Raw genomic sequence first — 26,432 nt, 5'->3', positions numbered from 1 at the left:
AGGACCACTTTAATCATATTCAACAGATGAAAAGTTAAAAAAATTAAAACGACCAAAAGTGTAATTTTACCTTTAAGAATATACAACAAATAATTGTTACAAAAAAATAAGGTGAAAAGGATTTTACAGAGAATCGGAGAACATTAACATCATATTTCTTTGAGGAACATATTCTCAAGTAAGCTAAAATTGCATATGATAAGAGATCAAAATTACAATAAAGATGTGATGAATATAGTTGGGCAAAAATGAAAGAATCGGCGTTGAACTAGAAGCCGTAACTTTATCTGGGTTTAATGGAAGGTCATTACAGTTGTTGATAAGCACATATTGCCAACCCAAGAGGTTTGTGACTATAAATCTTTCATCTCCAATTTGAACTTTAGCTCTTCTGATCTGGGTTGAATGGGAATGGGCGTATAAATGCAGAATTCATTTGCCAAACTTTGAGTGAGGCTGTCACAGTGGCCTCAGTAGCATTGTTGAACAAGAACAATCTAGCAGCTCCATAGATTGCCTTTGTTGGATAAACCCGAGATGTTACACACGTTCTTCCACCTTGAGCAAAGCTTTCAACAATAGAATGGTCCACCTGAATTATAATATAACCAAGATTCATTAGTTAATCTGGTTAACATGCATAAGCTACGAGCTTTTTTCAGCAAGAAAACTTAAAGGAACAACTCAATTACCAGCATCCGTAAGGAAAACTTTTCCCCTTTAAGTACTGGAACAACACTCCCAAAGATTTGCTTGCGAACGTCATTTGCCTGAGAAGACCTACCAAAACAATGTACCAGATTCTTCAATATTGATTTTCTTTCTCTGATTAAGTGATAACTTTCAAGTTCAGAATTAACAGATAGTAGTCCAATACCTTGATTGATCAGAGCAAAAGGAAGTCCTAAGATTTCCATTTCTTCCTTTAATGACATAGAAATACACAGGAGTATACTCAGAAAGCCCCTCATCAGCCAAAACCAGAAGACCAAAAGGTCCCAAGGCACCACGTTGTGCAGCTCCACCGCTGCTGCTGCATGTGAACTCCTCATTGGATTCAGCTGTTTTCTCTAGGGATTCCGTGTCTATCTCAAACTCCGCAACAACGTCCAACTGTTGCATTCGTACACACAATGTCACTTAATTCAGATTCAACTTTGTTCATGTATAGCTAAAATTCGACAGCTTTAGAAACTTGATATATATCATGAACACAAACCTGTGTGGCTGTTTCAATATCTAGTGACACCACTGACCCTGGTTTTGCCTTCAAACTTTTGAATTCATCACTTCTCAATCTCAAACTCTCCACTTCATCAACAGGCCACTGAAGTAAGTTGCTGCCAGTCTTCGTATCAAGCCTCACAGTTCTTGGAATACTCTGTACAATCAAAATTTAACAATGCTATTACCAACTAATTATGAAGTTAAAAAACACATCTACACATTGAACTAAAATAACACAGTTTTTTAAATGTGTAAAAGTTCAGTAACAAACTATCATCAAATAACAGTTTTTTACAATATTTATCCTAAAAAACATAGTTATGATTTTATATTGATCAATAATCGGAAATTCTTAGGTGTATTATATAAAAATTAAACTTTTATATCCTATATAATTGTACCTGAACTGAAGCCCAACCTTTGGTAACATCTGCATATTCACTGTCAGATTCTCCAATCCAACCCCACAAAATTCTCCTATCCTTGTTCTGATCATAAAATGTCTTGGATGCATAGAATATTCCATAGTCATACCTTAAACCAACACCAACATCATTCTTAACATCATCTGGTGTGAACAGAACTTTGTTATCATCGTAAGTCCCTATGGCGTAGTAATCATGTCTATCATCATCCAAGCTGACCTTCATGACATGCTTGACCTCAGCCCCATTAACAGAGGTATCCAATCCATTTCCATTTTTCTTGGACACGGGGAAGAAGTCGACACACTCCCACATGCCAGTGCCAGGGACAGCTCGAAGCAGCCCTTCCTTAAGCTCATAGGTCTTGAAGTCCTCAGTGTCATAAACCAAAGCAATGCCAGTTTTATTAAGCTTGGATCCTATGGTTATGCGCCACTTTCCTTCAGAGGTGAGCCATGCAGTCGTAGGGTCACGAAAGTCCTTGGCACCAATGCCTGGTGGTGGGACCAAAACCGGGTTCCCGGTGTGTTTGATCCAATCCAGAAGCAGAGGGTCAGAGGGGTCAGCAGGGTATGCGAGGTTTTGAACTTGCACTGACTCATTGGTGGAACCTGTGTATAACATGATGATTTCACCATTTGGTAAGATGGTAGCTGAGCCTGTCCACACGCCTTGCTTGTCATACCATTGATCAGCCACCATTGCCAATGGAAGGTGAAGCCAATGGATCATGTCCCTTGACACCGCGTGTCCCCAAACTATGTCACCCCAAACTGCACCATTCGGATTGTATTGGTAGAAAAAGTGATACCATCCCTTGTAGTACATAGGACCTGAGATGGATTCAGTGGAGGAATAAAACCAAGTCAAATTACATTTCTTTTTTAAATATACTTTTACTTCTCCTAAAATAAAAAGTTTATTATAAATATTTTAAACTACTGATTTAATTTTATTTCAATTTTTTATAAATCTCACGTCATCTTATCTCATTTTATGTTATTTAACTCGTTGTCATATATATATTCAACCTTATGTGGGCCCTCTGGCAATCCAATTTCCCATTGTTGCGGGTAAAGTTAATTACTTCTAGATTAGTAGTAATGGATAATTTTGTGAGACTGATTGCTAAACCATTATAATAGGATGTCAAAATCCAATTGAACTCCCTAGACCCCGCTAAAATTTAACTCGGTCCCACTATTTATGTGGCTGCTATTAATCACTGCGTTTCGTTCAAGGAGACAATTCTTTATAAAAGTAAAATGGTGACAATTCAACGCAAAATATTCAAATCAGCAACGAATTAAATCGAATTACGTATACTTTGCAAGGTGGAAGAGTTCTTACCATTAGGATCTGAAGCAGAGCAAATCAGGTTCCCCCAGTCCAAGCACGATCATCCAACAAGAAAGATAAAAAATAACAGGGACAATGGTTAGCATGAGATAAAATATATATACAATTGGTACAAACATCCACCAGTATTCACAATTTTATTTTCATTCAAAGAAAAGATTCCGACAAAACGGGATTTGACCCCATCAAAAAACCCTTTTTTGAAAAAAAAAATACTCTTTATTGGCTAAACCTTGATTAATTATTGTCTTTATCACATTTGATATGACCCTTTTTCCAAGTAGAAAGACCCACGGAATCCTAATTCATATTCCCTTTTCGTTTAACCACAAAATGATATCTCTAAAAAGTGAATAACATAAAACAAAACAGAGGTTTCAATCGTAAATAATTTCAACTGTGGAAACAAATTATTACACGATACGAGAAAACTATTCAGGCTAATCCAATATCACACATAATCAAAACGTTCCATCTTAATAAAATACAATAAAGTGTGACCTGGATATTGGTTAGGTAGAAGTTGAAGACAAGAAAAACGTGTTGATTTCAAATCGTAGAATTTTAGTTGGGTTAGAGACGAAGCAAGAAAACGAAAAGAATTACCGTTCATCCAGTTTTTCTCTGGCTGGAAATGAAAAGAAGTTCTCTGCCAAGACAACATGCTATTGTCCCAAGGAAATGCTTCGGAAGCTCCTCCTTCACCGGCGAATAACAAGTTCGATGACTTCTCCGACACCCCGGATGAAACACCCCTTGAAACAGGGTACCATTTGGAAGAAGGCAGCGATGTGGGACTTTGGTGATCTTGTTGATTGTTGGACGTAGGTGATGAAACGTGAAGATTAGGCACGGCGGAGGCCCTGTAACCCTCATAGGCGACGAGGGAAGAGAGGAAGAGCAAGGCGCAAACGACGAAAAGGAGGTCCTTGCGAGTGGTTGAGGTTGGAGCGGCGTGAGAGGAAGTAGGTAACAAGGGTTTATGATGTTCCATAGTGAGAAAGAAAAGATGAGGGACAGAGGAAGTGGCTGTGAATGAAAGAAAGAAAAGAAAGAAAGAGAGAAGGAGTAATCGGGTATGGTGTGTTATGAGTTGTTGGCAGAGACAACATGCATGTGTGGGGATTGGTTTGTGTGCAGAAGTGAATGGGATTAGAGAGGTTTTTCCTCACATTGCAACATTTTATAGGACTCGGATCCCAGAGTCTGAAGAAAACCAGCACTGATAGGGATGTCAAAGACAGATTTTAAGACTAAAAAAATAATTTTTATCTGTGACATGAAACACATGAATGGTGATGAGTGGATGAGGTGGATGGAATGGGGCCCCCAAGTGGAGGTTACGACTCAGACATCTATGTCGGGGACATCACATGCATAATTGGAGTTCAAGGCCCTACAAAATTTTCCAATGCAATGATTCTTCATTGTCTTTTGTTTCCTTCTTAGTTGAAAATTAAGGCTGTGGTTAAGGATGGTAATTCGGCAAATTTTTGTACACTTTGCCTTGGTTTATGTGTTTCCAAAACTTTCTGCATTTGGATTCATATTTAGGTAGTAATAGTTTTGATAGGAGTATATTTTTTGTTTAAGAGTTTAATTATATACCTACATTCTACTTGTCTAAATTTTTATTAACGAAACAAAAAGATAAAAGGATAATTTGTAAAAGGTAAATAGTAATATCGCACAGATGTTTCTACAATGCTAAATTTGTTAATTTTTTTTTTACCAAAATTGATTAATTAAAATTATCTTCACACTAAATCTTTGCTTATGTGAGAGAGTATAAAATACAAGAAAGAGAAATAAAATTACTTGAATTAAATGTCAAAGATTAAAAATAATTAGAAATTGAAATGCTCTTTTTATTAATATTTTTTAGCTTTTAAATTATCTATTTAAAATAATAGTATAATGAAATATTATAAGTGATTTACAATCTATATTATATATATGTGCTAAATAAATATCATAATAGAGCAGAAATTTAAAAAAAAAAAAATTGAAATCAGCTAGACCTCTTCAAATTATATAGTTCATCCTCTCATTCCAAGTTTGACACTTTCTTGCTGTCGGCTTAATACCAAAAATGTAAGAAATTATTTGGGACAATAAATTTTTTCACATGTACAACGTGTATCATGAGAGTTATAACCGCTAAAAATAGTTAATTGATAAAAACTATTACCGAATTGTTTGTATAAGTCTTCTATAAACAAAATATCATTTCTACTAAAATATTTAATTTTCTATAACATATAATTTACCAAGAATAACATTTTTCTAATGAAGCTTTTATTACAACTGAAAAACATACAAATATTTAAAAAAAAACAAAAAAACTTAAATGTTATTTTTAATGCAAATGTCATTTTCTATAAATAAACAAGATAAACGTGTTTTTTCTTCTTCTGAATTTTGATTGTGGAAAAACTAAAATATTATCTTCCATCAAACGCCCCTTAAATGGAAAGAACAAAATGTTCAATTAAATTTAAAAAATAAAAATAATCATATTAGTAAAAGATTTTTGTTTAGAGGAATAAATTAATAAAAGTAAACTAATTAAATAATCAATAGAGGGAAAACTTAAGACATTCAGTTGATGTCTAATAAAACTCTAACCATAGCTCTGATACCATGTTAGAAGTGGGTTCTAGGCCTAGCTCAATCCCACAAAACCGGTTTGTAAGGTGAGGTCTGCACCCCACTTATATATTATAAATTGGCTTTATCTCTAATCGATGTGGAACTTCAATAGAAATATGTCTAATTAATATATTTTCTTACATAATTTTATTCTAAAATTTTCTATTGATATTAAAGGTTAAAATTTATAACAAGTCTATAATATCTATCTTCTTAAAATGCTCAGAAATAGGAATATTTTTTTTATTACAATAATATCTAATACGAGTAATCTATATAATATAGGATTATAGTTGGTTGATTGAATAAACTAAATAGACAATTTTATATGTAAGTTTTAATAATGTAAGAGTAAACATAACTCGTACTAGTAAAATTGAATTCAGTTTTATTAATGCTTTTGAAATGATAAAAGAATCAACTGATTTGATCTTATTATAATTGCATTTAATTTTGATCTCAGAAAAGCCATTCTCAACAAATCTTGAAACTCATCAAAATTAATAAATATTCATACATTAAATTAATAAAAAGAAATATCATTATATTCATCAGAGTTGACGTGTGAACACAAATCAAACAAAGTTTAACGATTGGTGAAAGATTTATAAAATCTCCTTGCAAATACATAAAAGTTTACAACTTCTATGAGTAAAAAGTCTTATTAAAAAAAATGAAAATTTGACTAAAAACTTAATTTTGAAAAAGTAGAATAATTTATTTAACAATTTAAAAAACACTAACTTGTTTTCCAATATATTTTTTCCATCCTAAATAAATTTCACCGAATCACGTATCGAAATTATGTTGTTTATGGAAAAGGTAGTTGACGAATTAAGAAATAATAGGTCATGGTTTTGTATCCAATAAAATAGGTATAAAGAGCTGAAAAAGAAAGATAACGTGTTAACCGTCTTCAAATTGAAATCTAACCAAATCATTCAATAAGAATTAGTCTATCTAGTTTTGTCAAAAACCAACGGTGTTTTTTTTTTCTTTCCTTTCTCTTATCCTATTGTATTAAGTACGTCTCTATTTGGAAGATTTAATCAACCATTATATATGATTTTAATTTTTAAATTTAAATACAAAATGTACATTTCAATTTTAAATTTTAAATATATATAAATGTAGTTCTTTTAGTTTAATAATATTTTTTTTATTTTTTTATAACTTGAAATATGTTTAATGTATAAAAGAAAATTTAACATAATTAAATTAAATAATTATGCTTTTCATTTTCAAAATATATCAAAATTTGTTTACACAACAAGAAAGAGATATCATTTTTATATATAGGCATAGATAATAAATATAATTTATTTAAATAAATATTAATTAAAATATATAATATAGTTTGACACAGTGTATAATTTATTTTAATGATATATATTTTGCGTACATAATTTAATTTCATAGTTTTTAATAGTCTAAAGATAAAAGTGCATACCTAGAAGTGTAAATCATTAAGTAGTACGCTAACTCTAACTATTACATAATATCTTTGATTTACTACACGTCCTTTTGTTTGTCAACTTCTAATAAATGTATGCCATTTCTTATAAAAGGAAAACCTATGTCAGCCTTCTCCAACTATAAATGTCTTCAATTTAAAAAAAGTATCTCAGATTTGAACAGATACACTAATTTTTAAGTTAAGCTCACATTTGTTGCTGTTAGTAAATGACATGCAATTACATTCAAGACATATAGAAACATTATACCTCTACCCTAAGCATGTACTAAATATCACAAATTGTTTTTTTATTTAAATGATGAATAATTACACATTTTTTAAATATAGAGATTCCAACAATTTTTTAATTTCAAAAGTATTGGTAAAAAAAGTATACTAATTTTAAATTATTTTAGATTAAATCCCATTTATAAATTGATATTAAGTTGATTTATATCTATCAAAACTTATTTCTTTTAGAAAAATATGAAATTAAATTTAAAATTTAATATAAATATTTAAATTTCGATTACAAAGTGTTTTTAATATAACTTAAATTTCTTTTCAATCCAATTATTTAGATACAATTAAACTTGAATTAAAATTTAAAAAATGCAATTCATATTTACCTAATGTTAATAAGCTTCACCACCACAAATGAGAAGTATATTTTTATAATTATGTGAATAAAATGATGTAATACAATTTGTTAACAATAATCTTTATTAAATAATTTTTTTAACTTCATTTTACTTGTATGAAATATTCAAACTTCATATCTTGTCCAACACTTTCTTTAACTAAAGTTTGAGTTTGATCTTGTATATAGACATGATATTGCAATTAAAGCTATTATAACCACTTAATTACAAAAACCTCGATATCTTATTTAACATGATGAATCATAGTTTTATCTGGATTCAGGGATTCAAGATCATAGTTTTTATTACTTGGTCTTGCATATAAGAGTTGATTTTCATTAAAACATTTTAATAATGTAAATGTTGGAAATCCCAATTGACTAGAGATAAGACCAATTTATAATATATAAGTGGGGTGTAGATCTCACCTTACAAGCCGGTTTTGTGGGGTTAAGTTAGGCCTAAAACCCACTTGTAATATGGTATCAGAGTCATGGTTAAAGCCTATCCTAACGAGTTCTAAGTGGACAATTATGTTTCTATTCCACCAATTTCTACTATCACGTACGAGATGTCTATACCTCGGCGTGAAGGGGGTGTGTTGGAAGTCCCTCATCGACTAGAGATAAGACTAATTTATAATACATAAGTGGGGTGCAGACTTCACCTTACAAGCCGATTTTGTGGAATTGAATTAAGCCTAAAACTCACTTCTAACATCAGTAAATGATTAAGTATTAAATGATGAGTTAATGTTGTAGAAGAACAATTTATTGTTTTGTAAGCTTAAGAAATTTAATTAAATGCATTATTAGAGTTCAGTGAGAGAGGTGAGTTGAAGTTTGGACTTTACCAATAATTTGCATGACTAAACAACAACCAAAAACTATATATTGATTCATAAGCTGATGTTGAAAAAGAGTTTTCCCTATGATTGTGAATGACAAGTGAGTCATTGCTGAGTCAGATGCTCCATCAATAATGCAACTGTCAACACACATTACCATGGCTTTTCTATTTACCAAACATTTTGGTGACAGTTTTAGGCCACATGTGAAGGATCATCATATTAATCCACATTCAAATTATTCTCTTTCTTCTATTTTCTGTTTGTGGCTGACATTCTTTTCCCCTCAAATAATGTTTCTCATTATCATGGTCAACAATAATGTTTCATTATTCACGAAGCCACCAAAGAAATTAAGCAGACAAAAGCAGAGGTTTGGTTCTCCCAGCGTTAAAATTAATGATGTAATTGATATGCCCTACCAACCCAGTTATAGTCTGACATAAATTTTGTTGCATGTTTCCAGAATCCACGTGGAGCAAATGGGTGGTGTTGGAGCTTCCACATGCCTCTGGAATAACTATTTCGTATGATTACATTTATTCAATAATGTTTGATGCAACCAATGAGTGAATGACTAATTAATTTTGATGATCTGAAGCTGTCCAGGGCAAGCTAATCACGACAATTTCTAAGCACATAAACTTTTGTTCGTGTTTCAGTATATATACAGATAATGTTCACTAAGGGACACTGGTGTCAATTAAATTAACATTGCATGCCCACCACACTGAACCAACATCAACATGGGATGATTCAGAGTGCCAACTAATTAACATATTCAATACAAATCTCATGGTTTTGTTTTTTTTTTTTAGAATTTACATAACAAAGTAACATGATGAGTGATACATGCAATCACAGTTTTTGGACTTGCTGCTCAATAAACTAGTTGATAATGAAACAAATTGTTCAAAGTTGCAGAAAATTCAAAATTTAAAATACATATATAAAAAAATTTCAATGTAGAGATAGATTGTTGGTGATGGTTTTGGAAGCAAAATACATCACTCCATGGTGAGTGGGTTTAGTAGCTTCCACACAATGCTCCATAGTATGATTAAAGTTGTTTATTCATTCTATGTTTTCTACTTCTTCCTGCACCTTTCTAGACTAAACTTTAAATCATAATTAAAGTAAGCTTTAAGTTGTGTTGGAAGCTTATCCTTAGACATTTGGAATTTATGAAAAAGGAATATTGTTGATTAAAAACTTCATTTAGAGCATGTTTGAGAGTAAAATTATCAGTTTTTTTTTTTTTTTTCAAAACTCGCTCACAAAACTAAGTTAAACATATACATATTTGCCACTCGCAACTTGTTATTTTTGTATTACATTTTATTATTTTACAGTACATTACAGGGTTTATTTGCTGTATGCATTGTATAATCCATTTTCTTTAGCTTTTTTTACTAGGTTTATGTTTATTTTCTTAAAAAAAATAAAGTAATTCTCCTTGAGATTTGCATGGCCTCCTACCATTTTAATGTTTATCAAAACTCCTTTATTGGATTGCTTAGTGAAATATTTTTAAACTAATTAGGTCAAGAAGTTAGGAAAATGCATAAGGGGTGTTAACTGTAATGTTTGTAAAAATAAAAAGAATAGGAGAATTGAGAGGATTTGACAAAAGCTGTCGGTGCTTTTTTTAGCCTAGTTGAAATGTCAACTTGAGAGTGATCTATATATATATATATATATATATATATATATATATATATATATATATAGTATACGTAAATAAATAAATATTTTTTTTTAATTTTCAAGAAATAAAAGAAAGAGTATAGCTTTAATGGATAAAAAAATAGACAAAAAAGGCAGCCCAATTTGATTGAGAATTTTAATCAAAGTTTGTTTTCCTATTTTTATTTTTTCCATTCTTTAATATTTATTGAGGTTTGATTTGCTTTTCCCATATTTTTGTTGTATTTTTTTTTGAAATATTTATTAAGACTTCATCGCCTAAATGGAAAAAATGATATATTTACTAATTATATTTTTGAATTAAATATTATTATAAAAAAGCTTTTAAATAATCTTTCTGCGCTTTTTTTTTCTTCATGCACTCCCGATAAAGTATTTTGAAAGATATTTTTTTAGAATATTCAATCCGAAAAATAATAAAAAGAAAAGTGCATAGATTTTTATTATAATTTTAATAAGGGGTACTTTGAAAATTACAAGTTTTGTGGGGCTGCGAGAAGAAAAACCCCATAAACAAACCAAAATTTAGCCCATCTACACCAAGACCCATATGTAATGAACTCAGTAGGATTTGACTTCTAAACAATATAATAAAATCTAAACACAGGTTAAGATTACTAATAAAATAATGTTGTAGCAGAAACATTTTTATATGATTCAACAAGGCAGCTTAAATGTGGCCCAATTTGCTGTTGCTCAAGCATGGTTACAAAGCACACAGGTGCGTCTTCCTGCACCCCATAATTTTCTTGATCACCTCCTGTTCACTTAAAAGTAAATTTTCAGAATATTTTACTTTGTGAGAAACTTATTTCTGAATGAATAAAATGTAGTGTAAGAAATTTTCGAAGTTCAAGAAGTCAGATCTTAGGCACACTTGGAGGGTGGGCTCTTGCACCTTACTTTATAGGAGTATCCGGTTTTATTTCAAATTAAAACTGAATTGAAGTAAGTGAATGGTACACGAAAGATACACAGTATAAAAATATCTCTCTTGAAATAAAACAAGTCATATGCAACTGCAACAAAACTGAAAAGATAACAAGAAGTGCATTTAGGAATCGCGTGCTTTATATTAAGGAAATTGTTTAAGGGTTCAAAGGTCAGAGAGAAAAACGGAATATCCCCTTCGTCTCTTCGCTACTACGTTTATTCCATCAGGAAAAGCACTATCTTTCGAAAGAAAGACAGACGTCAAATCATACATTTGGTGGTGGCCAAATTTTCTCAAATAGATCTTCCACCCGCTTTGCTTGATCAGCATGGCCATCCAGTCCAGCAGCCAAAAGCTGCACAGCTGCAGGCCCCATGGCATTTACCATGCTATCATGGTCCCATTGAACAAGCTGAATATAAAAAGAACGCAAAATTATTAGTAAAGCTGTCCGATTAATTAGCAAATATGACAAACTTCAGAACAGAAACGAGATTTTATTTAAACTATCCGGCTGATGATTGAGGTGAGAAAGGAAACTGGAAATAGCGTTATTGTGGATGGCAGTACGCTCACATTTCGTATTACATTGGCACTGATAGAAATCAAACTTTCAAGCCAATAAAGTGACCGAAGTTAGGGTCGGCTGATTTCGATTTTCCTGAGCCTCTTGATGGGAGACTTAACACCTTGTTGAAATAACAACATTAGAGAACAGACAACATGCAGTTTGAAGTTGCTCTTCGTCTAATTGGTTTTTTGTTTTCCATTTGAGTAAAAGGAGCAACGGGCATGCCATCATGTTTTTGCAATTATGAGGTGGGCGGACATATATGGACGCCAACTTAATTTTGCAGTTTCGACTAAATTGCTACTTTGTAAAGGTGAAAAGCAAATGAAATCAGAAGCTGAAACCATACCTCTTCCTCACGAAATTGGTACATTGCAGCAGACTGAGGGGATAACCTCCTAACAAAAGAGTACTTCTCATCAGGAGACGCAACAGACTCTTTGAGAGACTGCAATACCTTTAATGGAGCAATGATATAGTCAACCCTAGACAAGGAGGAAAAAGAAAATATATTGATAGTATATCATAGAAATAAAACTTCGATCAGGTATTAAATTGGATCTGACTGAAAGGAAGTCTTCGAATACCCCAGAAGACTAAATAGATCCTGCTTGTTGCGAACAGCGGCTGCCATCAACTTTGACTTATGTCCATATTTGTGAATATAATTGTAAGCTTTTGTCACCTGAAACAATAATAATGATTTCAAGCAAAGGTTTTGTTGGTGATCATCATAACTATTTTTAGTAAATATTTGATTCTTGCAATAGCCAAGCTGTTTTCCACAAGTCATATACCAGTATTACTGACTTAAACTGTGAAAAAATAAATTACCTCTATTTCTACATTTTCACCAGGAGTTTCATAAGTTAATTTTTATTTGACCAAAAGCTCTATAAGTTAGTATTCACAAAAATAAACAAATTTCAATTCTAAGAATAGAGCAATAGGCAATTAACAAAAGAGTAATATTGAAGAACATACTAATGCCAACCCTGGATCCTCTCCTCTTAGCTGGGCAGATTCTATCTCTGCGTCACCAGAATGATTACGTGCCCAATCCTGAAAAATTACGAAGTTTAAAAAGAATACCCTAAAACTTAACCTGTTGTTAAACACTCTTATGACACAAATAACGAAAGAAATTACCCTTATACGACCAACAAAAATTTGAATAACAGATGCACCAGCTTGAGCTGCAGCAGCGGCTTGAGCAAAACTGCCGAAATAGAACCATCCATCGAAGGATTAAAACCAAAAAAAAGAAAAAAAAAAAGAAAAGAAAAGAAAAATTCAAACGGAATAACACATAACACTAGATCCAAGGTTACACAAGCTTAGATCTTTGAATTCTAATAACAAACTGGGAAAAATTTTCACATCAGTAGTCATTATCCAAACATGTAATTTTCATTAAAGCAAATAATTCCTTTTTCCTTTTGACGTAACAATACGCATAACATTTCACAAAATTTCTAGTAAGAGAGCATGATGCCATGCTTCATAGCATTAGCCATCTGATATTCAAATTGGCGGTCCAGAGTCAAAAAAAGTGTAATGATTGTACTTCTAACAAACAATGACTTCAATTGAGCATGTTTTTAAGGATAGTTTTGCCACACTCATAAAATGTTAAAAGATAACGGTCAAGGAAAAAAATCATAAACAGACTTGCTAATATTTTAAGCAACTTAAATTTAACATCAAGAAATCGTAGTAATAAAGCTTCAGTATTATTTTTTCCAATACATAAAATATCTGTGTTCAGGGGAAATATGGCTTTTATTTTTCTATTTATGGGAATATGACCAGAACTTTGCATTAATTTATATATTCTATAAGTTCTGTTACACGGATAGTATTTCATTTATTGTTAGATGATTGAGATGTCCACATACTCCTAGATTCGAAGCTAATATGCGCAACATCAACCTACTGCATACTAGCAAATTTATCATTGCTACGGAATAAAGATATAAGATAAGAGACTCTGCTGAATAAAAGAAACATCAGTTCATTCAAGCTCAGATGAAACCATTTTGAGATTAATAAAAACAACAGTGAAACTATGCCCTTGAGAATAGTGAGCATGCATATCAGTTGAATAAAATTCGTTATGGATATAGCTTACCAAGATTGCTGAACTTTTTTCTTTTATAGTAAAATATACCATCGTAAGATTCATGAGGTTTAGAGATAACATTGCAATGTATTAAGAGCATTCAAAACAGAAAAATTGGTGTACTACACATAATGAAAAAGATCCAAGCCTTTTAAGCAGTATACTAATATCGCATCGCACTTATATTACCTCGAGAGCTTTTTAAAAATATTTAACAAAATTACCTATAGACAAAGGTCAAATGTGTTTGTATGCCTTCAGATTCCAGCAACCTTGCAGCCTCTATTCCCTAAATAAAAGTAAGCGCTTCAGTACATGAATCAAGCATCGGTATATCTGGATTCAGCTAGCACTACAATTCTATTTTTCAGATTACTCACTTGCCAAGTTGAAGGAATTTTAAACAACAGACGTTCAGGAGGTACATTGCTATCATTGTACAACTTTAACAAGTCATGCACCTGTAAAATTTGATAACAGTAGCATTAGATTTCACCAACTCACAACACATGTATTTTGTCATTGTAACTGTACAGAGCGACAAGGACTCACAAAACGTGAAGCTTGTTTCTAAACAGTCAAGCAGCCACTCACAGCTTAGAATTTACAGAGAGAAAAAGCGAAAAGGAAAAGAGAGTCAGAAAGAAACACCTATCTCCTCAGTTTGGGCATTGCCTATATGAGAATGATGTGCAATCAACTAAAACAATTGGTTTCCTACAGCTGGAGCCAAAATCGAAACTGTTTATAGCTCTTATTCATGACTAGTATAGACAACTTAATAAGAACTATATAATCCTTAGAAATTACAAGTCCTATGATTGGCACCTGAGAAAGAAGCACTGGAACTACAAGCGTATAATTCAACAAGGTAATAGAATTTGAACATAATAAGTAGTCATGAAACATGTCAAATACCTTCCTGATAATGGCGTGCGTGTCATAAGCAAGCCGGGCATCCACCTCTGTGGAAACACGGCCAGGGACAAGCTTTGCCAAGTCGCTACCCACATTCGCGAAAGCCTACAGTTTCAGGATCATGTTCGCAAAAACAACAACAGATATATTAGACTCAAATGAGCATCACAAGTTATCACTAATCAAAATTAAAATGAAAAACAGAAACAGATACCTTGTTGACAAAACAAGACACTCGTGCATTAGGATTTTCAATTCCATAACACTCAGAATCAGCCAAAGCCATTTCCACAGCATTCTATAATAATAAAAAAAAAAAAAAAAAAAAAAAGCGTAACTCGTTAAGTCAGACTCGGACCAAAATGCACTAGTTAGGTTTTCCAAAGATTGAAATGCTCCTATTACCCTAAAAATGGTATCTGGAAGGCCACATATTCCCAAGAGAAGCGATGAACTGACAGTAGCAGCAGTTGGAGGAAATCTGCAGCAGCGTATACTCTCTTTGATTAACAATCAGATCAGAACTCATTCAAATTCCATACGAATGAAACAAAAAGAATAAAACAACATTACTTCTCGAAATCATCGAAAACGACGGTGTCGGGGACGATCTCGCTGAAGGCGGACACAGCGTCGAGTTCAGTGGTGGAAGCTGAAACAGAAATTGCGAAATGAGAGAGAAAAGGAAAGCTCGAAATGAAGGAAGGAATACGAATATATATATATATATATATATATATATATATATATATATATATATATATATATATATACACACACACACACACAATGTGATGAAATTATGAATTACCGATATTGATAGAGGAAGCAGAAGCGCGAGTTTGAGGGTAGGACCTGCGGGAATTGCAATGGATAGTTTTTGGGGAAAGCGTGGAACGAATCGAGAAGTAGGAAGTCGATCTTCTTGTTGTGGAGTGAATGGAAGATGCAGAAGAGAGCGTGGTCGAGGACGGAGTTTGCAAAGTGAGTGACATTTTGGGATTGAGATTAAGACGGTAAGCTCCGTTACCACTTCTGAATTAATAACTGACAGTAATAAGCCAGATCCACCTCTCTAATTTTGGACACCTATCGTGTCAGATGTATATTTTTTTTCTCTGCTACATGTCTTTGTAACAATTTTTAAGCAATACCTCCTATTTTAAGCAATTCTTCCAATCACTTCTATTTAGTTTAATGAAATTACAAGTTAACTTTAATTAAACCCATGTTTAATTTTGTTTTGTATTAAATTTTCAACTACTTTCTTAATTGCAAAATATAATTGATCAGATAATTATGTCGTACAATTTTCCTTTGTTTTTCAAACACTCAAGTTATTAAATGTTTAACAGAATAAGACAGTGCAACTTAATTGTCGTTATATTATATTATCTTTCATTTCTTATCTCTGTTCTTATTTCTTTATGTATTTCAAATAGATATCAATCATTTAAACTACAGCTTTTTCTTAATTTTTTATTTAAACTCAAATTAGATTATATATAGATATATATTATATTTCCACCTTTATTTACTAACAAACCAGTAATTTAAATAATATTAACTTCAAGGATAGTCTTCCGATTTAAACCAATGAATAGAAAAGACATGGTTAAAAACAACCTTATTTTTAAATCACTAAATTAATCTTATAGCAAAATTTACCATATTTTCACTCAAATTGGTATAAAAGAATTACTCCTAAGTGTACTGAGAATAATTAACAAATATTAAATTTTAAAAAAAGTCATAATTAATTTAACAAAATTTTCTGTATTAAAAAATAGATATTGTTTTAATATATGAAATGATTAATTATAAATAAATAGTAGAAAAAATCTGTCAAAAAATGTATTATTAATTATAAAAAAAGAGTGTTTTTTGTTTTTAAAAAGTCTGTTATATAAATTTATATTAATTTAAGTATATATTAAGAAATGTCTTTAGAGTATTTATTAGTATTTTTCTAAAAAGAATATGACATTCGGTGAAAGATGTAACCTTCCAGCCTTAAAAAAAAATGCAATTGTTATATAATATAGGTTTAATACATTATTTGGTCCTTTCTTTTGGAGTTTTTGTTTAAAATGATCTCACGTTCGAAAAAAAATCACTTAGGTCCCATATTTCATTAAAAGTTGTTCAAAATGGTCTTTTTGGCAGACGGCGTTAAATTCTTAACGATGCAGATGCTAACGTGGCAAACTTTTATTCAACTGTTTAAAACTTATCTGACGTGGCTATGTGGACTGAAGTAAGTTGACATAAATGGCTTATAATTGAGGTTAATAAAAGGGGTGGGTTAGAGTTCGTTGAAGTTAGGGTTCTTTCATGTTCTTTAAATTTTTTAGCAGAGGTTGTGATAGAAATGGCTTCTTCTCAAGTATTTTCGTCTTGTTCCAAAACAGGGTGGGAAAGAAATTCACAATCCGCAAATGATGGGGGTTGGAGGGGAGGTGGGATAATCCCTCATTGCAAGTGTGGTGATTCTACTGTATCCAAAGTGGCGATAACTCCCTAGAATGCTGGGCGAAAATTTTGGGGATGTCGTCATTACAAGGTTTTTTTATTTCCATTTTGACTTTATTTGGTATATATTTGTTCATAGATTGATGAGGAAATTTCAATTTTGCTGGCTTATTTGGTGCATAACAGGGTGGATCTTCAAGAGGGATTTACTGTAACTTTTTCAAATGGTGTACTGAAGAAAAAATGAGGAAAGAGATAATGAAAGTGTCAGACAAAGGAGGAGGATTTCTTATTTGGAAATTTTAGTCCAAAACTTGCAGAGAAGGATGAAATTGTTACTTGGAGCTATGTGTGTTGTTTTTTTAGTTAACATTGTCATTTTAAAGGTCTGTTTAGGTTGATCTTTGTATGTGGCTGAATGTTTTGGTTTGGTATGTGACTCAATGTTTTGGTTGAGTTGTAAGACAATGTTTATGTTCATATGAACGTGAAAGTGAAGGTCAATGTTAAGGTTCATGTAATGTCAAGGTTTATGTAATGTGAAGGTTTATGTAATATGAAGGCATTAATGTGAAATGTTAAATATAGTATCCGCTTTCATTTTAAAATGTCCAATGTGGTCTCCAATTGTATTTAAATTAGTTTAGTTTTGGTCCCAAATGGATATGAAGACAAGTGCTTCTCATCCCATAATAAACTAACACAAGTGTTTCTCATCACATAATAAACTAACACAATTGCTTCTCATGATATAATAATCAAAGTGCACCTATAAGAGGACATAATAATACTTGATTAAATGATAATGACCATACATCAAAAAACTTGGTCTCAAATCTGTCGATTAAAAACTAACACAAGAAGTTCATAATGACTTCAAAATACATGCAAATGTTCATAATACACAACAACTNTGTTCAAAATACATCCAAAGTTCATAATAATGACTTCAAAATACATCTAATTGATTCTTCTTTTGAAAGGTAACTTCTTCCTCATGATTGGTGGAGTTGAATGTGCATTGGACTCTTGAGTAGGTTGTGGTGGCTGTGGGGATTGAGAATTGGCTTGCTGTGTTTGTGAGTCAGAGGGACATGTTGGTTTTGTGATGGGTGGACGTAAGGGGCACTTGGTTCTGTTGTGTCCTAGTTTACGACATATGGTACATTTTTTCCTGTGTCCACCAATATTCATTTGGGTCGCATCCTTTGTTAACTCCCAGGCCTCCCATTTTCTTTTTTTCTTTGGCCTACCAGGCATCTTTCGTATAAGTGGTGGCAGGACATCCACAAATGATGTTTTTTTCCCAAAGCAATTGCCCATTGACAGGATAAATCATTGCGGCATAAGTGGCTTCATATGTCGTTCTTGTGAAGCAAGAGGGTATGAAATTTTTTGGGTCTTCATTGCAATAGTTCATGGCTGCAATGGCATGACAACATGGAATCCCACTTATCATCCATTTCCTGCAGCTACACTCTTTACTCTCAAGGTCCACCGTAAACTTGTTTGTCATTACTATAGTGTGTCTAACCTCAAACAACTTATGTTCAGACCAATTGACAATAATAGACAACATTCCAGTAAGGATATCAACATCTAGACATATTTGATTAAATTCAGATTTGATTACAAAATTGTAAATGATTAAAGTTAACAAATTTACCTTGGGATCCAATATCTAGACAGATTTGATTCCTTCATAAGTCTGGTGTTTATCTTTGGGCAGATAGTGAATTCCATAGCTACTTCAACCTCATTGTTCAGTCCACACTCACTTTCTACTTCATTTTCAACTTGCGTCTCCACTACAATTTCTTCCTAGACTCCACCATCTACCTCATTTCCACCACTTTCTTCCACCTGCAGTCCACCATCCACCTCATTTCCACCACTTTCTTCCACCTGCAATTTACCATCCACCTCCTTTGCACCACTGTCTTCCACCTCCAGTCCAGCCTCCACCTCACACTTTCTTCCTCACTTTTATCACTCTCATTAACCAACTCACCCTGAGTCAACAACAACTGCACCCCTACTTCAGGTTAGTTATCTCTGCATGGTCCACGCCATGTACAACATACAAGTCAACTTTCCCAAAAAACTTTCTCACCCCCATCATATTCATTGCTCCTTTATCATCATACAGTTGATGCAACACATTATCTATGCTATAAAACAACTCTTTCACGTGAAGGTACCCTAAATCTTTTAATGCACTTAATATTCCAAAATAGCTCCATTTATCGGGATCAACGTCCCAGTAAGCAATCTCTCCATTTATATACTTAATAGGGTATTGTGTTATCAAGGTCCCACCGTGGTGGACCACTACCTCAAATCTTTTCTCAGCCATCTCAAAGGGGGACCACTAAAATCACTTCAAATAATACCAATAATGGGACCACGGTGAACAACAAAACCCGACAATAATGCCCTCTGTCTTCCATAACCAAAAAGCCCAAAACAAAAATCATATTTAACACACAATAAAACGCATTACAAAACAACTCAACAGAAAATAAACAACAACTTTTTATACTATCCAAAATCAGAGTAAATCGATGAAAATATCTATTCTAAATAGAACATCAAATTAAACCCTAACCCCCAAAAAAACATAAACAACAGCAACAATAGGCTTAGATAGTGACCCGTTACCTCACCTCCGTACGATGTTGAACTTCCACCTTCAATCAATCAGCAATGGCGTTAGTAGAAATCACCAGAAATGACCAACAATGACGTTATCAGAAATCACGACAAAAATGTCGTTATCAGATAAGGGTTAAGGCTTTTTTAATTAGCCTAATTTTTTTCATTTCATTTTAATCCTCAATATTAAAACATTAAAATGTCTTCAGAAAGCCACGTCAAATAAGTTTTAAACAGCTGAATAAAAGTTTGTCACGCTAGCATCTGCACCGTTAAAAATTTAACGCCGTTTGCCAAAAAGACCATTTTGAACAACTTTTAATGATATATGGGACCTAAGTGATTTTTTTTCCCAAAGTGAGATCATTTTGAACAAAAGCCACAAAAAAAGGATCAAATGATGTATTAAACCTATAATATAATAATAAAAAATTTAAAGCCATAATAAATAAATAAAATATATAAGATAATTTTTTTTATTTTATATAACATTTAAAATAACTGTAAAGTTATTAATATAATAGCCTAGTCGAATGCAAGAATAAATGTCTCCTACATTAGTGTTGAAAAATGTAATACACAAATGATTCTCTTGCTATTGAAACATTTATGAGATGTTTGGTTTTTTATTTGAAAGAGTTCAATCCTTAGTTGAATTTAAAACTTGTATGTTAGTCGGTTAAGTTTAAGTGCTTTCGTGTTAAAAATAAACATGTTCATGGTTTGACTTGCTCTCCCTTTGGTCTTTCCTTGTCATAAAAAAAAAAAGGGGGTGTAAATTTATGAATTGTTAGTTAGTTTCGAGTGACAATTTTTAGAAGTTTTGAAGTCCTTAGAACTTTAACACCTTGCTAATAGTTCCTATTTATGAAAAATAACATAAATACAAATATCATGGTATCTATAATGCATATGTGCTAATAATTATTAGTTAATTTTATTTAAAAACAAATAAAAAATATTATTATTATTAAAATAAATATTAATTATTAAAAATATGATTTAATTTTAGATAATTTATTCTTTTAGTTAAAATATAAAATTGAGGTTGTCTTAAAAAGAAAACAATTTTTTTAAATTTATATTCAGGTGCAACTCATTTATTTTTGTTAAGACTAAATTAGTTTGAATTCTATTATAAAATTAATTGTTTTTATCTAAGTTTATATTTTAAATATGTGTTTTCAAATAAGTTTATTTATAATTTCAAAAAGTAAAATATAAAAATATTTGTTAGTATTCATGTTTTCAAAGATATTCAACTAGTAATTGGAAAAGTAATGAGACAGATATTTTTAGACAAGATGAATAGTCGATAGATTTTACCCATACTCAACTTTACCCATGTCATTCCTATATATAAGTAAGACAAACCTTGAACTAGTTTTGAAGAGTTGAGTTAGGATAAAATTTCACTACTTTAATAAGATATTTGAGTCAATTTTTAATATGGTATTAAAGTCATTGAAAGTTTATCTAAGTGAGATTAATTTAAACTATCTTACATAAACTATTGGACCCCCTTCAATTCTCATGTTCGATGTCCTTAACGTGACAAGATGTGTTAGAGATCTCACATTAACTAGAAAAAAGGTCAAATAATTATATATATGTACGTGGAAATTTTGCATTATTATGAGTTAATCTTAAATTTCACTATTTTAATAAACCGAACTAGATATTTAAGCCTAGCAGCGTGCTTAGTCATAAACAAGCTTCCTTACACTAGCTGAAAGAATTCAATTGTCTTCCCACATCTAACACTATTGGAGACACACTCTTCCAAAATTCTAACTTTGAAATTCTCTCAAGTGATGATTTCTCATTTATTTTCCATCATGTGTTTCATCTCAAACTAATAAAATTTGGTTTCCTCTATAAAAATACAGATGCTTAATGATTTTTTTTTGTCTTTAGATATTGTGTAAGTTCAAACATTCTTTCTATATAGATAAGGTTTATTTTTAGCTATTTTGGTGTGTTTGTTTTGTGAATAAAATAAACTCTTCCCTAGCTTTATCTTGTTTAATTCTTAAGTTTGTCTTGTTTTTGTTATTTGTTAGGTTTTAGTTACTTTATGTTTGTTTTATCTCTAATATCTCTTTTTAAGTGTGTTAAATAAGTGAATAGGAAGCATTTGTGTTAGAGGAAAACAAGCTAGAACTCAAGGATGCATGGTGTTGAGCAGCACAAAAGTAATGGTAATCGCCACTTGGTCATGTAGGGTTGGCGCTGAGCAGTGCTAAACTGGTGTTGAGCAGTGCTAAACTGATGTTGAGCGGTGGTTCGATAAAGAGCTATTGTTTCACATTCTATTCAATGGTGTCGAGCAGTGGCATAGTTGACATGTAAAAATGAGTTATTTATTCATGTCTTCCTCAAGGTTTTGGGTCATTGTCTTCGCATAATTTTATAATGTTGTCATTCGCGATCAAATTAATATTACTAAACTATAGCAACTTTAGTATTGCTAAGATAGTAGTTAGTAAAATAGAAAATGGTAAATTCAACTCTAAGTCACATTCCAACAAACACATAACTGATTCTTAACAAATTAGTTCTTATAAAAACTATACAAAGGGTTCGTGAAACAAAAAAAATAAGGAAAATAAAGATAGTAGTCAGTAAAATAGAAAATGGTAAATTCAACTCTAAGTCGCCTTCCAACAAACACAGAACTGATTATTAACAAATTAGTTCTTATAAAAAATTATACAAAGGGTTAGTGAAACAAAAAACAATAAGGAAAATAAAGATCAGTAAAAGATTAGAGAACAAAATAAAGAAATAAATTTATAAAAATATTTAAAAATATAAAAACAATGATAAAGAAAAAAAGTTGATTTCACTGTTTTTTCAAAATAGGATTCATCCTTGGTTATCTAAAGATTATTGTTCAATTAATTATTATATTAAATTTTCAAATTAATCAATATAAATTCTCAATTAATTTGTTGGTGTTCTCACTATTAACCAAAGTATATTCTCAATTAAAAGTAATAACTTTGTAAATTAATCATAGTTAACAAAAATACATTCTCAATTAAATATTATTATGTCTAATCATGTCTATTTTTTTTATCTCTTATATCAAGTAAAATGCTAATCAACCAAAGTATATTCTTGATTAATTCTAGTTAAAGTTTCCACCTCTAATCAAAGTACATTACCAGTTATTGGAGAAAACTCATTCAACCACATGAAAGTTTCTAACTTTAATCAAAGTAAATTATCAATTAAAAATAAAAACCTTTGGACTTGTATGGTTGATATGTTATGTATATAAAACACCATGCTAATTTGTTATAATGTAAAAATCATTACTTTTACTTGATTAAGTAACAAAAGACATAGATAAAAATAAATCACAATAATAATTAAAAAGACACAAACAAATTTATTTATCTAACCTCTTAATCCAATTAAGAAATTACAACAGAATCAACCCAAAAGGCTTAACACTTCATGAAATGTTCAAATAACATGAAAATATAAGAAGAGACGGTGGAGAACGTGTGAGAAGAGAGATAGGACGAAATTTGAACCCCCAAAGGGTTCCTAAGCTCTCATAATGTGTTTCCTTTCTCTTTTTATAGAAATTGTATTTGACTTTGTTTCAGACTTTTTTGTTATTGTAATCTTCTTTATGATAATGTAATCTCCTCAAATTATTTTCTAAATAATTCAATATCTTTAAGATATATTTTATTGTTGTGGAGATCTAAAAAAGATTTGGAAAATATTATCTTTTGATATTTATTGATACAGTTAAATAAGGCAATTTTTTTACAATATCAAATAAAATATCTTAAGATATATTTTTCCCAAATTATCTTTAATCATAAATATTTATCAATTATTAAAGCTTTTTGGTAGAAAAAATAGGGAAAACCATAAGATCTAATTTTTGTTGCTTGTTTTATCCTCTTAGCTTAGTCAAATTTCTTCACTTTTTCATGCTATGTTTGAAAAATTAACCAATTTATTTTAACACCTCAATGAGCTTAACTTAGCTATAGCTTCACTAAAACACATCAAAATATCCAAAGAACATTTATGCAACTAAAAAGTTATTTTTAACCAGTTTTTGTATCTCATGCTAAATAAACCCAATTATAAAAAATGTTAATTAAAATATTCTATTAAAGTACAAAAACCAATTAAGAATCAATATTAAAGGCTAAATAAGGGTAAAATATGTACTCGTCACTTTTCCTCCAATGATTTCTCTTTACCTAAAGTGACTGAGAGAGGTCCTCAAAGGTTGTTGGGGTGTTGGGAAACTCTCCAACTTCTTCTCGGGTCTTCAATCTTCATCCATGGTGTTATTCCCCTTTAGGGTTTGATGAGGGAGAAGACTTACAAATTGGAGGTGTTAATGAAAAAGGAGGCACGATTAGAGTGTGAAGCAATTACTAAGAACCTTGGTTTCATCATGTAGTTTTATTTTATTATCACCTTTTAAAAATGAATCTATTCTTTTATTTTTCATAAGTATACCTATTTAAAAAAATCATGACTAAAAAGTAAACTATCAAAATCTAATTAATTATTGAAGGGTGTAATTATTAAAAGAAAAGTATATGATAATCAAAATATATTTAAAATCAGGTAATGAAAAAATACATAATAATTAGTTTTTTCTTTTATGTTCATAAAAATTACTATACAAAATAATCATGTGAATAAAATATATAAAACTAATATTTTAGTGACAACAGAGAGTTGTCCTATTTTCTACATAATGGAAGTAAACATATAACAAATGAGAAAAAAAATGATAAGTTTGTTTTAATTTCTATCTTTTTTTCTTCATAAAAAAACATGTGAAAGAGTGAAAAATAAGGTAAGTAAATCAAGAGGTAAAGAAAGGGGGAAAAAATCTTAATAGTTTTTTATTATTTGTCATATTTAATTTTAAGTTTTACTATTTTTTAACATTAAATAATGTATTTCATTAAAAAAAAGGTTAAAAATCTATCTAATTTAATTTCCATAAACCCTCATTATATATATTAATGAAAACACATGTGTTATGTAGGTTTTTTTTATGATAATAGTATAAAAATATAGATATAGAATTTTAAAAATTTAAAATAACCACGACATCTTCGCTTTCGTTATGTGTCACACCTAAACACACACACAAAATTCATTAAAATATCATATTGAAATTTCAAACTAACTCCTTCATTTAACATAAACAAACATCTACACATAAATAAAATATAACAAACTCATTTACCTCATATCGACCTAAAGTATGACCTATCTTATATCATAACTTAACCTCCCATACTAATTTAACTATATACATGAAAGAATATCATATTGATAGATAAAATGTCCACTTTTTTTTTTCCTTTTTTTCTATAAAAGCTCACTATTGTTTTAATAATTCTTTTTAGGAGTATTTCCTCTTTTTTTTTTTAGTTTTCTAAGAAATTGAAATATTTATTTTCTATGTTTATAAAACTTAAATTATTTTTTTTTAAAATTTTTATTTATATTTTGTACTAAATAGTTTAAATGAAAGAAGGAAAAACTAACTTGTTTTATTTGCAAAGATAAAAGTTTGGACAATGGTAATTTGACAAAACAAAATTTTTACTTATTTGTCACTGTCATTCACTATCTTTTCTCTCTATCTTTTTCTTTAAAAATATCAAAAATCACTTTCGTTAGGACCATTTAACTTTTGTAAAGGGTTCTCAAATGATAGTAAGTGATGTGAAATAACCTTTTTTTTTTCTAAAAGTTGTAACTTTTTTTCTAAAAGTTGTAATGTTGTATCAACCATTTACTTCTTTTTAGGTATAGAAATGTGACGTTTAATTAAATTTAGACTTATATAAAATTTTGAAATATTTGTCTGTGTAAAAGGTAATAAATAATTTCTTTAATTCTAAAAACTATAAATAGTTTTAGAAATACTTATGATTACTCAAACATATTTTACTAGTTAATGAACCATTACTACTAGGTACTTAACCCATTTTTTACACTTCAATAACAAATTTTATGAATATTATATGGATTATTTAATTGTTTAGATAATTTTTTTATACACTATTATTGGGATAGTAAGCGTAGGAAGAATTTTGATAGAAATTAAAAATAAATTATTTATAAGTTAATTTATAGTAATTTTTCTAAAATCTGATTTTTAACTTTTATATGAGTTAAAGTAATTTATGAAATATTTTATTTTATTTTTGTTACTTTTTCTTCCTCCACGAAAAAAATGTGCTGCGCTTAATTTAGTGTGTGATGGTGAAGTTGAAGTTTATTGATTAAATAAATGCAAATGTATGTGCATAGAATATGATGTTTTACTGGCATGTATGTACTTTTGTTTCCTGCATCAATTGTTTCTCTATACAATAAATAGATAGTCAATTTCCTAACTGCTTCCGTCTTGTCTTGTTTTCCGTTGCTTTCTTTTC

The 26,432-nt window shown here is 30.6% G+C and overlaps 2 protein-coding genes across 2 annotated transcripts; both read right to left on the bottom strand.

Annotated features, from left to right (window-relative positions):
* Positions 1-47: 47 nt before the first annotated feature.
* LOC106768621 (acid beta-fructofuranosidase) lies at positions 48-4,154 on the bottom strand. Its single transcript, NM_001317324.1, is given in 7 exon segments — positions 48-592; positions 693-780; positions 878-1,113; positions 1,220-1,381; positions 1,629-2,485; positions 3,003-3,011; positions 3,618-4,154. Coding segments are annotated over 7 exon segments (1,950 nt in total). The 5' UTR covers positions 4,006-4,154; the 3' UTR covers positions 48-382.
* Positions 4,155-11,217: 7,063 nt separating this feature from the next.
* On the bottom strand, positions 11,218-15,959 carry LOC106765690 (transaldolase). Its single transcript, XM_014650389.2, has 12 exons — positions 15,671-15,959; positions 15,433-15,511; positions 15,265-15,340; positions 15,074-15,157; positions 14,860-14,964; positions 14,322-14,402; positions 14,166-14,230; positions 12,969-13,038; positions 12,804-12,881; positions 12,407-12,504; positions 12,169-12,304; positions 11,218-11,660 (listed from the first exon to the last, which is right to left on the bottom strand). The coding sequence occupies exons 1-12, from the start codon at positions 15,852-15,854 to the stop codon at positions 11,514-11,516; spliced, it is 1,203 nt and encodes a 400-aa protein (XP_014505875.1). The 5' UTR covers positions 15,855-15,959; the 3' UTR covers positions 11,218-11,513.
* Positions 15,960-26,432: the final 10,473 nt, after the last annotated feature.

This window comes from Vigna radiata, chromosome 7, assembly GCF_000741045.1.
Source record: "Vigna radiata var. radiata cultivar VC1973A chromosome 7, Vradiata_ver6, whole genome shotgun sequence".
NCBI classification, from domain to species: Eukaryota; Viridiplantae; Streptophyta; class Magnoliopsida; order Fabales; family Fabaceae; genus Vigna; species Vigna radiata.
The sequence above is the reverse complement of the archived record's forward strand: the minus strand, read 5'-3'. Positions and strand labels throughout refer to the sequence as shown.

Coding starts and splice junctions, on each gene's coding strand:
- LOC106765690 (XM_014650389.2), bottom strand. CDS start 15,854: ATGTCACTCACTTTGCAAACTCCGTCCTCGACCACGCTCTCTTCTGCA. Junction 12,882..12,968: donor TTTTTGTTGGTCGTATAAGG/GTAATTTCTTTC, acceptor GTAATTTTTCAG/GATTGGGCACGTAATCATTC. Junction 11,661..12,168: donor ACCAATTTCGTGAGGAAGAG/GTATGGTTTCAG, acceptor TTTTATATTCAG/CTTGTTCAATGGGACCATGA.